Source organism: Panulirus ornatus, chromosome 9 (assembly GCF_036320965.1).
Source record: "Panulirus ornatus isolate Po-2019 chromosome 9, ASM3632096v1, whole genome shotgun sequence".
Lineage (NCBI taxonomy): Eukaryota > Metazoa > Arthropoda > Malacostraca > Decapoda > Palinuridae > Panulirus > Panulirus ornatus.
In genome coordinates this window covers 56,140,375-56,154,332 of record NC_092232.1, presented here as the reverse complement: position 1 = coordinate 56,154,332, position 13,958 = coordinate 56,140,375, and the positions used below count along the sequence as shown (strand labels likewise).

The 13,958-nt window shown below is 39.9% G+C and overlaps 1 protein-coding gene across 1 annotated transcript in view; it reads right to left on the bottom strand.

Moving 5' to 3' along the window:
- Positions 1-348: 348 nt before the first annotated feature.
- Positions 349-13,958, bottom strand: part of LOC139750070 (uncharacterized) — a 77,316-nt gene continuing 63,706 nt past the window's right edge. Inside the window, 3 exon segments of the mRNA XM_071664405.1 lie at positions 349-1,118; positions 1,121-1,566; positions 1,726-1,874. Of these exon segments, the coding sequence (XP_071520506.1) occupies positions 349-1,118; positions 1,121-1,566; positions 1,726-1,874 (1,365 nt within the window).

Genomic DNA, 13,958 nt, shown 5'->3' with positions numbered 1-13,958 from the left:
TGAACACGATGTATTGCCATTACCTGTGGTCTGGACCTTCTAGGAAATGTTATTGCTGTTATTAGTACATACTGTGTACCTACCCATCATAAACTGTTAACCTGGTCCAGTTAATATACTGTCAGTCTGTTGACTGGTCTCTTTCATATCTATTATCACGAAATTATAATCTGCATATATTTTTGCCCCCTATACATATATATATTATGCTTAATAGTCATTACTATATATATATATATATATATATATATATATATATATATATATATATATATATATATATATATATATATATATATATATATAATACTGTAGGAATAAAATGATGACAACATGAGAAAACCAAATTTATTCGTAATCACTATCAAAGAAAACGTCATCGTCTTCATCATTACTGGCGATGTTAATAATAACGGGTTCGACTCCCTCGTGTATGTTGCCAGTCCTCCAGTATTCTTCTTCAAATTTACGGGAGTGCTGAACAGCTCCCGCCCACACGTCTTTGTGTACCAATTGCCTGGCTTCTTCCAATCTTGCCTTTAGGTCCGTCCGGGTAAACCGCTGGAGTGTGGAGCGCACATGACACTTCATAAATCCCCATACTTGCTCGATGGCGTTGAGCTCGGGGTGGCCAGGTGGCAACTGTATGACCTGGTGGCCCCACATACGGATGGTGTTGTCGATCTTATACTGGGGCTGTGGACGGTTCTGCTGGCCGAGGACCAGCAGCTCAGGGCGAGTAGAAGCAGGTGGGATGGAAATCTTGCGTTGCTCCAGCCACCTGATGAGGTCCGCCTTCCTGGTGGCTGTGGTAGGGCATCGACTCTCCTCCGTCAGCTGACTGTGGTATGGTGCATTGTCTAGCACAAGTACCGATGGTTCTGGCAGTGACGGAAGGAGCTGCGTTGTTAGCCATCGCAGGACCAGTTCGGCATTCATTTCTCCATGATAATCTCCCTGGTTGGTCTTGGCTGGGTAGCGCAGGTATGAGCCGTCAACAAAGCCTTCGTCCGTGCCACCTGCGACCACTACAAATCGCTCCTCTTCACCAGGTGGTACCTGGCGACTGTACGTGGTGTTGCTTGGAGCCTGTGTGGTATCTACCTACTCCCTACTGGGCCCATCCTGGCGGTAAACCACGTCTCATCCACATATACCACCTTCCTTCCCTCCTCTCGGTGGCGCTGTAGAGCCCGGAGAGCGTCAATCCGACGACACACAACGTCCAGCGATTCCCTCCTTACATACATCTTTCGCTGTGACAGTCTGTATTGAAATCCCACGGTGTGCAGGATCCACCAAACTGTTGTGTCAGTGGTATCCTCCGGGACGATACCATGTGTTTTCAGGTCGGCTGGTATGACCCTCAGTGTTAAATATTGTTTTACTGAAAACTTCTTGTGGATGTGGCGCCGTATTGCACCAAGAGTAAAGTTATCACCAACAGCCGATGTAGGTGTTGGTGGTGCCGGTGTGGAAGGGGAGGAGGCTGTGGTGGTGGTGTTGACTATGTCCCTCACACTTGACACAGTCATGCCCACGATGTGCACAACTCGCTCGTAAGGCCTGTGTGCATAAAAGTTAATGTTATGTTACACATTAGTCTCACCTCACTATGATAATTAATATGACATTGCGACACAATACAGTCTGCTTTACTTTCATATTTCATATGTATATAAATGTAATAATGTATGTTCGAACCAGAATATATTGTCTACGCACCTATTCAAACTTATGTACGTTCTACCGCGGGTGCATTCACGTTTGTACAACGTGACAAGACGAAGAACAAACGCTGTTCTGCATCCACGGAGGCAGAAGGACAACATTGTTGTTGATGATGATGATGACCGCGCGCGCCTCGGTAATCGCTAGAGTTGTAGCCTCGGGATGGAGGTACCCCATACCACAGAGAGGAGGAGGGGATATGGGGGATTGTGGATATTATATTAAGGCATATATTTCTTATTTAAAAACGTAAAGACGACATGAAGTACCCATCAACGATTTCATTTGGTTGTCCAAAACCAAAACTGACTTCATCCTTCTGGTCGCCGTCGACACGTCGGTTATTAACAGCGGGATTACCTGTTGCTTTCATGGTCGTTTGACGCACTCTGGTTTTCACGTCCACACACAATAACTGTATTACATATCATTACTAATGTATGATACCTATATACATACTGTCATACCTATTGTTTATGTACGTAATTAGAATACGACAAAATCAAATACAGACAATGGATAGTATAAATATGGGAATGAAGACGGAAATGGGGAGAGAGATACTGCGATATTGGAGCGGGTGGGGGAATGGGTTGGTCTGGGGGGTGTTCAGGATGTTGAGGGAGCGTTAGACGAGCACCGCACACTCGTCCGATTCTCTATAACGCCTTCGAAATATCATAGTGATACAACCATTCCTTTAGCAGAAATTTGTGAAGAACAGCGTTTGTCCCCCGCTGAAACATATAGTAGGTGTTATTTGTTGGACTTCCTAGGTCTTTTTATTTCTGGTTGCTTACCCTTGTTTTTGAATTAATTATTTGATTTGATTTTTAGTTTTTTATTTTGGCTTATTAGGTTGTTATTTTCAACATCACAGGCATTTATCAAGGTCAAACGCCATCATCACTACATCCTCATAATCATTTTGAATATCAATGGCTTTTCTGTGGTGTAAGGTTATTTTCACTACATCTTCACAGTCATCATGTTTTCATCAATGACGTTTATCTTGGTCAAAGACTATCTTGATTACATCCTTGTACTTATTTTCAATATCATTGACCTTTATCTTGTTAAAAGCCATCTTCACTACTCCCTCATAATCATCTTACTTTCACTATCACTAACGTATCATTTGGTCAAACGCCATCTTCACTCCATCCTTGTAGTCAAGTCTCTTTCAATAGCACTGAACTCTATCTTAATGAAAATCTATCTTCACTATATTCTCAGAGTTATCTGGTTTTCAATATCAGAGGCCTTTATCTTAATTAAGGCCATCTTCACTACATCCTCATAGATACCTTACTTTGGGATATATCTTGCCTTTATATATATATATATATATATATATATATATATATATATATATATATATATATATATATATATATATATATATATATATAACTGAGTTTGGTAAAGTGTGTGAAAGAAGAAAGTTAAGAGTAAATGTGAATAAGAGCAAGGTTATTAGGTACAGTAGGGTTGAGGGTCAAGTCAATTGGGAGGTGAGTTTGAATGGAGAAAAACTGGAGGAAGTGAAGTGTTTTAGATATCTGGGAGTGGATCTGGCAGCGGATGGAACCATGGAAGCGGAAGTGGATCATAGGGTGGGGGAGGGGGCGAAAATTCTGGGAGCCTTGAAGAATGTGTGGAAGTCGAGAACATTATCTCGGAAAGCAAAAATGTGTATGTTTGAAGGAATAGTGGTTCCAACAATGTTGTATGGTTGCGAGGCGTGGGCTATGGATAGAGTGGTGCGCAGGAGGATGGATGTGCTGGAAATGAGATGTTTGAGGACAATGTGTGGTGTGAGGTGGTTTGATCGAGTAAGTAATGTAAGGGTAAGAGAGATGTGTGGAAATAAAAAGAGCGTGGTTGAGAGAGCAGAAGAGGGTGTTTTGAAATGGTTTGGGCACACGGAGAGAATGAGTGAGGAAAGATTGACCAAGAGGATATATGTGTCGGAGGTGGAGGGAACGAGGAGAAGAGGGAGACCAAATTGGAGGTGGAAAGATGGAGTGAAAAAGATTTTGTGTGATCGGGGCCTGAACATGCAGGAGGGTGAAAGGAGGGCAAGGAATAGAGTGAATTGGAGCGATGTGGTATACCGGGGTTGACGTGCTGTCAGTGGATTGAATCAGGGCATGTGAAGCGTCAGGGGTGAACCATGGAAAGCTGTGTAGGTGTGTATATTTGCGTGTGTGGACGTATGTATATACATGTGTATGGGGGTGGGTTGGGCCATTTCTTTCGTCTGTTTCCTTGCGCTACCTCGCAAACGCGGGAGACAGCGACAAAGCAAAAAAAAAAAAAAATATATATATATCTATATATGTATATATATATATATATATATATATATATATATATATATATATATATATATATATATATATATATATATATATATATATATATATATATATATATATATATATATATATCAGAATGTAAATAGGTATATCAGGAACCCATCTGAAGTGTGAACCTTATATAAACTACATTGCAACTTACTTATAAATAGAATCATCTAACTTCACTATATTAGCTTTACTATATTTAAATATAAACAAGGTCTAACCGAGGTTACTTGGTTGAGCAAGACGTGAGAATATCATCAACTGGCCCTCCAGCCCTGGGTTCAAATTGTCGTTCTGACGTATTTCGAGTTCAGTGCTGATACAGGATCATTGATTATAGGACTGTCTTGTTAGTCTGTGTTACTTCGCCTGACCCAATCCACGTCTTCAATGGCTTTCTGTTACTACAAACGGGATTACAAAGGAAAGGCTTCCTTTGTTAGTTTCATGAATACCTTCGTTCAAATGAAGGGAAAGACTATTACTATGAAGCGGTACCTTATCAGCAGGAAAGAGCTGCAGCAACGGTATAAAAGTTACTGCAAGATACATAACGAGCCCGTGGCTTCCAACGTAAACATCGGCCGCCATTTGGGTTCCCTCGGCATCATGTGTGACACCAAGATTGGACCCGTTGGGAAACAGGAACGATACTATTCTGGTATCATGTGGCTCGATGGCGCAGGATCACCAAATGAAATGCAAAGAAAATGGAGAAAGCCGCCCAAACGTATCATGAAGGCCGTGCAAGAGAAGATCGAGAGGAATCGGTTGAGAGACGATATCGCTCACAGTATATTGAAATTTATACCCAAGACTTCCCCTGATCTCCAGACACAGCCAGCCACAGAGACCACCGGCCCCGCTTCCCAGACACAGCCAGTCACAGAGACCACCAGCCCCGCTTCCCAGACACAGCCAGTCACAGAGACCACCAGCCCCGCTCCCCAGACACAGCAAGTCACAGAGACCACCAGGCCCGCTCCCCAGACACAACCAGTCACAGAGACCACCAGCCCCGCTCCCCAGACACAGCCAGACACACAGCCCACCAGCCCCGTCCCCCACACAGAGCCACAAGATCCTGATATTGAGGAAGCAAATGAATTTCTCGATGATTTTTTGCTTTCACTGGAGAAGAACTGATGAGTTCCTTATAGACAAGACAAAATGTTAAAAAAAGAATCTATATAAGTTCACTTATGGAGTGAGATCTTTGACGGAGATGTGCTGCCTATAGCACAGCCTACCAAAGGGTGATCTTTGCTGTCGTGCAGTAACCTCATGAAGGCGGAGTCCGGCTACACTTTCTTTACCGAGGAAAAGATCTCTGCACTAATATTGAGTTCCTCCGTTGGCGTCAGGGTAAACACCCATCCCCCCCGAAGCTTGGTTACCTTTCCGTGGTGGGGGGGACTTCATGGATTGGGCAGTAGCAACCATCGCTGGTTGCTTCTGTTCAATCCATGAACGAAAAACCAAGCATCTTGAGCGTAATTGTCGTATAAATTCACTTGGTGTCAAAACTGACGCGAAAGTGGTTGTCTCAATTTTGTCAGAAATGTTTGTGCGTTTCGGCCTGATGGCGGGAGTCGGTTTGGCGCTGTGGTCATGAGGGAATACGAGGAAGATTGGCAACCGTCCCAGAAGTAGCTACAGTGAGGCCCAGCAGCTGTCCCTAATACTGTGGAAGGCACTCATGTAAGATGTGCAGTGAGGCGCAGCAGTAACAAGGGAAACAGACAACCAAAACAGCAATCTTGATCATCAGGAGGCTATCCAATGCTCAGAGTAGATAAGGACGATTATTGTATGGCTTCGCTCAGAGGATGAAAATCTTAGCCGTGAAAATCAACAAGTAAAATAACTAGTAGTTAGTGGTAGTGAAGTGGAATTACCGCATTTCTGTGGTCTTAATAGTAAAACGAAACTTTTCGTTTTCTCCATCAATCTAGAGGTGTTGTAGACCACCATCCTTAAGGTTGTAAGGTAATGGTAACTACAAGGTTATGACCTCAGCAAATTTGAGATGGAAAGTGCAGGAAATGTGGTAATGGATATAATATAAATTATATAGTTGTATAATAACTGTGTAATAAAATTTTGTCTTCTCTGTTCCCGTTCATTAATTCAAATACAGGTAAGTTTTCTCTCTAACGAGGTGGGATAAGCTACGTGCACTCGGCTTGTAAATGTGGTGACTTTCCCTTCATTACCACAATGTTGTGCTGAACTGAAGCTGTAGAATTCCGTAGACGAAAATAAAATAGGAAATCAAACTACATCAAAAATTGAAAGCGCCGCTCTGTGTGTGTGTGTGTGTGTGTGTGTGTGTGTGTGTGTGTGTGTGTGTGTGTGTGTGTGTGTGTGTATACTACTTTAATCATTATCACGTGAGTCTTTTGAGGAAGGATTTGTACACTCACGTTGCCCCGTCTTTTAACCTTGTAAGTGTAAAATATGTTTTCACTCCTGTGTGCACACACACACACACACACACACACACACACACACACACACACACACACACACATAACCTATGATATTATCTAGTATTTTCTTCAGACGGATATCTTACACCTTAATTATAAAAGCCAAAGAAAAATTTATAAAAACATATACATATATTTCCACACGTGTAGATATATGTTATGTATTGAAATGTGGCGGAAAAATTCCTTATATATTAACAAACGTGATTGAGGACGTAAAGAATCTGGTACAAACATAATGGTTATTGTGATAAATGATTTATTTATGGTAAATATGTATTGTGTTGCATTATAATGGTTGTTCAGGACCAAGGTCCTTAAACCTGAATCAGTGAAATACTATCAGAAATAGAGAACCTGTTAAACATAAACATTTATATTGATTAACCACAGAATATATTTTCCTCTGGGTATGTAAAAGAAAATACAGTACAGGGAGCTAGTTTAAGGCAGGAGTATTTCATTTTTTAACAAAATATTTACCTCTAATAGCGTCCCTTATCTTTCGTCATCATTTCTTATGTTTCCTATCAAGAAATGTCTTTTATCTAACATAAAAATTCTGTCTAGGTATTTGATTAATGTTGTCCAAGGATGAGCTACATGCCACACGTGGTCAGGTCACAGTGGTGGTGGTCAGGTCAGTGGGCGGTGTGTGTGTGTGTGTGTAGCCCCTGGGTTCATGTTGGCCACACCCACCGGCCGGTGGTCAGGTCAGTGGGCGGTGTGTAGCCCCTGGGTTCATGTTGGCCACACCCACCGGCCAGTGGTCAGGTCAGTGGGCGGTGTGTGTGTGTGTGTGTAGCCCCTGGGGTCATTTTGGCCACAGCCACCCACTGGCCGGTGGTCAGGTCAGTGGGCGGTGTGTGTGTGTGTGTGTGTGTGTGTGTGTAGCCCCTGGGGTCATTTTGGCCACAGCCACCCACCGGCCGGTGGTCAGGTCAGTGGGCGGTGTGTGTGTGTGTGTGTGTGTGTGTGTGTGTGTGTGTGTGTGTGTAGCCCCTGGGTTCATGTTGGCCACAGCCACCCACCGGCCGGTGGTCAGGTCAGTGGGCGGTGTGTGTGTGTGTGTGTGTGTGTGTGTGTGTGTGTGTGTGTGTGTGTAGCCCCTGGGTTCATGTTGGCCACAGCCACCCACCGGCCAGCCGGGCGGTAGTTTATAACTAAGACTGGTAGTTTCACATGCCACTTGGAGTGTCCCTCACTACAGAACTTGAGCAGCTCTTATCCTGAGGTGGAGCAGTTGATCCTCTCCACCAGGCTGGTACACTTGGTCTGCACCAGGTGGCTCCCTCCTGGTCATCCTGAGTGGTTGGTTGCTGTGGGGGATTTAATGACCACTGACTTGTGAAGGTCATTAGACCAGCCATCATTTTATCATCTGATAAAACATGAAGCAACGCCAAATATTACATGATCCATCTAAACTATTGAGAATGATGAAGTCTGATATTGTTACGTTACGTCATCGAAACTTGCCACTCACATGTTACGGTAATCACGACTACATACTTAGTGTTGTTACGACTGATATTACTGTATGTACTGTAGTAAAGTACTGTGGTTATGTGGACAACAGACGAGACCATCATTATGATGTGTCACCAACATGTATCTATAACGCTTCTATAACCAGCATGATCAAGAAGGTTATAACAACATTATCCTTGTGTCACCAACATGTATCTATAATACTTCTATAACCAGCATGATCAAGAAGGTTATAACAACATTATCCTTGTGTCACCAACATGTATCTATAATACTTCTATAACCAGCATGATCAAGAAGGTTATAACAACATTATCCTTGTAGTTGTTGGATCAGTGTAGAGCAGAGCAATACCTGGTGAACATTACTTCCTGGTGGCCGCCATAAATACCACCAGTGTTTATAAGCTCACACATGATTCCACCTTCTTGTAAGTGGAGCGAGAGTCGGTGGCTCAGGGTGCAGGTGTACTGATCATGTTGAGATGAGTAATAATGGATATATGAGCATACATTGGTGGGTTTCCTGTATATGCTAAACTTAAATTTGTTTCCTTGTCTATGGATCATGGAATCTAGAAATGGTAACATAACATTATTTTCATTTTTCTACTGTAAATTTGATGGAAGGTACTAAGTTGTTAAGTAAGGGGAGAAATATTTGTAAATTTTCATTTGTTCGTCAAACACAAAGACCATCACCTACATACCTAAACCAAATTGCATTAGAAGGTAAGATATCCTTTAGTAGTTTTGTTTCAAAACATTCCATGTAAAGATTACTTAGTACAGGTGAAAGAGGGTTACCCATTGCCATACCAAATTTTTGAGCATAATAATCTCCATTAAATTGAAATACACAGTCTTTTATACACAATTTTATCAGTTCAATGAAATTAGACTTTGAAGCAGGTAAATGAATATCATCCAAGACATCAAATAAATATTCTAAAAGGTCATCAACTGGAACTTTAGTGAAAAGTGAGGAAACATCAAAGCTAACTAGTTTAAAATCAAAATTAACATTGATATTGTTTAGCTTGTTGACTAAATCTACATTGTTCATGATATTAGAATTTGATACCTTACCCACTAAACGGCTTAATAAAGAAACTAACCATTTTGACAATTCATATGTGATGGAGCCTACTGAACTCACTATAGGTCTTGCTGGAAAATTCTGTTTATGTGTTTTGATAAGTCCATACATACATGTCAATGAATGGGACAAAGATGACAAACTTTTGATGAGAGAAATGTTACCTTTCAACAACAACTTCATTTCTTTATTGAAATGAGAATTAACTGCTTTTAAGGGATTTTATAATATGTTGTGTCATCATTTAAAAGATCATTCATTTTAGATAAATAGTTACTTTTGTCTAAAATCACAACAGAGTTAGACTTATCTGCCTTGTTTAATCACGTTAAAACTATGATCACTGTATTGACTGGAGTAACGCCATCTCAGTTATTAACTCTAACTCTATTACCAAGAGGAATATCATTGAATCTTCTATTATTAAGTACACAAAGAATTGTAATCTTAATATTAGTGATGGTCTATACAAATTAGATAACTTTATTGTTGATAAGATTTGTAAAATGATAAGTTTATGAACGGTCGTTGTATGTTTTGGACAATCACATGTTTACCAAATGGCTCTTAGCTTCGTCTCTTCGATGTATATCAACTGACATATTTCTCTCTTGTGTCTCCCCTGATGATGTGATTGATACACGAAATTGCACTTGGGAGCTTATCGTGTTTCATTTTCCCCGTGGACTCATAGGAATATCTTGATGACGCGCAAAATTGTTATCCTTTCCAACATGGATTCCACACGGCTCTTCTATTTCTTCTCTACAAGCTGTCCTGGACTTTCTCCTTTCGTTACTGCTTTCTCCAAATCGCTAATCAAGGCTTACCAACTGAAGTGACGATTTGGATTCCTCAGGAAATGCCTTGATGAACAAATGATGCCAAGATCTGTCCTACCTCAACGTTTGTTTCAGCTGTCTGGTCGACGATTTGACCAATTCCAAAATATTATTTTAAAGAAAAACATTGAATTAAAGAAACTTGAAATGGAGGAGGCTTTTCACTTTTCAAGAGAGAAGAAACGTGCCTTTCAAATGGCAATACCGACACACTGGAAGAACCGGATGTTGGACTGTTGCTATGATAAATTACGGAAAGAATGCAATAGGCTACAAGTGTCACTAAATTGTAAGTTGGACCATCTTATTGAAAACAGCGACTGGACCAAGAACACAAACCCATCTTTTGTGGTAAACCTACCTAATAAACTAGATAAAGATTCCTTGTGTGCATTAGGCTATGGTTTGTTTTGTGTGCTCTGACAGGGAAGCCAGCTGTGTTGATGTCACAAAGTCTTTTTGTAATTTAGAAAAATACAGTAATTTAAGTAATGATGAAATTAATATCTGTAAGGGTTTAGTGTATGCCAGTTTGTCAAAACCAGTGGAAGCTAATTGCCCTAAAAGATTCATAAGAGCTATTAATACCTTAAAGAAAGACAAGTATGTACATATTACTAAAGCAGATAAGTCTAACTCTGTTGTGATTTTTGACAAAAGTAACTATTCATCTAAAATGAATGATCTTCTAAATGATGACACAACATATTCTAAACTTAGTAAAACTCCCTTAGAAGCAGTTAATTCTCATTTCAATAAAGAAATGAAGTTGTTGTTGAAAGGTAACATCTCTCTTATCAAAAGTTTGTCATCTTTGTCCCATTCATTGCCATATAGGTATGGACTTATCAAAACACATAAACAGAATTTTCCAGCAAGACCTATAGTGAGTCAGTAGGCTCCATCACATATGAGTTGTCAAAATGGTTAGTTTCTTTATTAAGCCCTTTAGTGGGTAAGGTATCAAATTCTAATATCATGAACAATGTAGATTTAGTCAACAAGCTAAACAATATCAATGTTAATTTTGATTTTAAACTAGTTAGCTTTGATGTTTCCTCACTTTTCACTAAAGTTCCAGTTGATGACCTTTTAGAATATTTATTTGATGTCTTGGATGATATTCATTTACCTGCTTCAAGTCAAATTTCATTGAACTGATAAAATTGTGTATAAAAGACTGTGTATTTCAATTCAATGGAGATTATTATGCTCAAAAATTTGGTATGGCAATGGGTAACCCTCTTTCACCTGTACTAAGTAATCTTTATATGGAATTTTCTGAAACAAAATTACTAAAGGATATCTTACCTTCTAATGCAATTTGGTTTAGGTATGTAGATGATGTTCTTTGTGTTTGACGAACAAATGAAAATTTACAAATATTTCTCCCCTTACTTAACAATTTACTACCTTCCATCAAATTTACTGTAGAGCTTACAAAAATCCTATGCATGAATATTATTTTTATTCACCTTTGCGCATTGTTCAGTTAGCCTTTGTACTGTTATTCAACTTTGCTACCTCATTGGTTTTTGAGAGCTACACCTGGTTGGATTGTGATTATTATGTGCTCTAAGATCACACTTATTGCAAGTTGCCTTATAGGATTTTTGTAAGCTCTACTTTAAGATTTATATTGTATTCCTGATAAAATCTCTGTTTTAACTCTTCTGAAGACCAGCTCTTTCATGCCTGTCATGCTACAGTATAATTCATTTTCTCTTATCTTTGACCACTGTCATTCCATTTCCCTACACCTTGTTTTCAGTTTCTGTGAGAAATGTTAGATCAGAGTTTCATTTTTCCACTTGACAGGAAATTATTTGGTACTGTTGGGTGGTGAGCACACCACTAGATGGCCAGCTGCGCCCTGCTAGTGATTCCCGTATGTGTGCAAGTAAATCATAGTATTTAAAGCCTCCATATTGCTCTGTCAATATGACAATGTTATGATAGCTCAGCATAAAACAGGCGTGGCATGATGCCAGCAGTAGCAGACAAGTCTTTTTTCTCAAAGAAACCGAAAAAAAGGGCTCCTTCACTATTTTAAGAGCCGCTTACTCCTTTGAATATGAAAAAAGATTCATCATATGAAACCCCTACAACTTGTATGACATTTTAAAGTAGCCTTTGCCACGAACATATACAACATAGCTCCTGAAAGTTCTACATTGCTGCAGGAATTTTCACATTACAGAGAAAAGTTTCATTTATGTCTGACCTTGGAATAGTTGGGTTGTTGGTCTGAACAAGCTGGCTGAGACTGCAGGGTCTGCTGACTTTTCTGAGGAGGGATTGGCAGTTTCTAGAAATTATGATGCTTCCTAGTCAAGCATCTGTATGCTTAAGTGCGTGTAAGCCTTCTCCATTATTTGCTGCAACATCTTAATGCGCTTCATTTTGAATTAAGCAAGCAAGGGCTCAGGGCAGGATTCATCAAACTGATTTCTGAAAAATAAACCGATTATACTTTCCACTGTCAGGAAAATAGCTACATAGTTGCAAAACAAACTGTATATCATATCAATTCTCTTAAATACAAGCTTAAACAATGATTCCTGACCTTCTCTACTTACAGGTCATTTGCCTTGAGGACAGCAGCATCTGTTGTTCTGCAAGACCTAATAGATCCATCAATGTGGAGGCAGACTTGCCTTCAAATATGCCTTGGAAAGTCACCAAACAGAAAATTAAACAACAAAAATGCATTTTAAAGGTGCAAGTTTAAGGGCTACATAGAACTGAAAGGATGTTAAAATATAACCTCTATCAAAGTTACAGTTTCTAGATATCAGAGCAGCGAGGACATCAAATATATAAGAAACTAATGGAAGTTTTTAAATCCTTAGCTGAACCTTTGATTGTGAAACATTCATCCCTAACACAATGTTTACATATTTCCTGTTGAGGTCAGATTGTTATCCTTACTACCCATTTTTTTAATGTGCTCACATACGCTAAATAGACTCACAAAATTTAGGCTAAATAGACTCAGAAAATTTATAATTTTAACATAATCAATGACTACGGAAAACCTTAATTATCTATTTTCATTACATATGTAAAGTCTGTGGGACTTCTGTCCAGGTACACTGTTTTAGGTGGTGGAAGACTGGTTGTGTGACTGCTGCATTTGGGCCAGTTAAAGAGCATGTTGGTGAGAGGCTTCCAAACCCATTAGCAAATGGACCATAGTGTTTCATGTGAAAGTCTGTTACATTATTAGGGTCTGTAGGAGGAAAGTTCCCTAATATTTTAAAGGCACTGTTTGTATTAGTGGGAGTGAAGGGTACGTGGGCGATTGTCTCTGAATGGATTTTGGGTAGATTTTTCACAACTTTCTTTTTTTAAAGGCGAAATTGGTTTATGGATAATGTTTGAGAATTATCTCATGAGTATGTTTTTAAGTTCTTTGGGACAATGGATTTTACTGTGATGAGTCAGGTGTGCTTCATGAGTGAGGACTGGTGAGACGAGTGGTGATGTGGGTCTTTCGGTTCACTGTGTTGATGAAGGAGTGCCAGTTATCTGCCTCTATATGATTAAGTTAATGATAGATTTATTTAAGAATATTTATTTGATCTCTGATTTCTATCAATGGTGAGTGGTTATGTGTAAGGTGGTTTCTTTACTTTACGATGTGTGTAATTTATGGGAGTAGGTAGTAGTTTGTAGGAAGCTAACAACCAGGGAGGTATATTACCAGTACTAACCGCCTGGGTATCTGGAGGGTTAGTGACGCCTGTTTAGTGATCCAGCACTCAGGTGGTCGTCACGTTGCACTCCTCTGACCCAGGTAGCTGTCTTTTGTATTGACTGGGTGAGCTGGATGGAGTGTGCTCAGGATGGGTAAGTGGTCAGAGGATGGTTGCCGTAGCATCCTTCCATGTAATGCTGGTGTGAGCAGAATGTTGTTTCACAAAGTTAGCTGC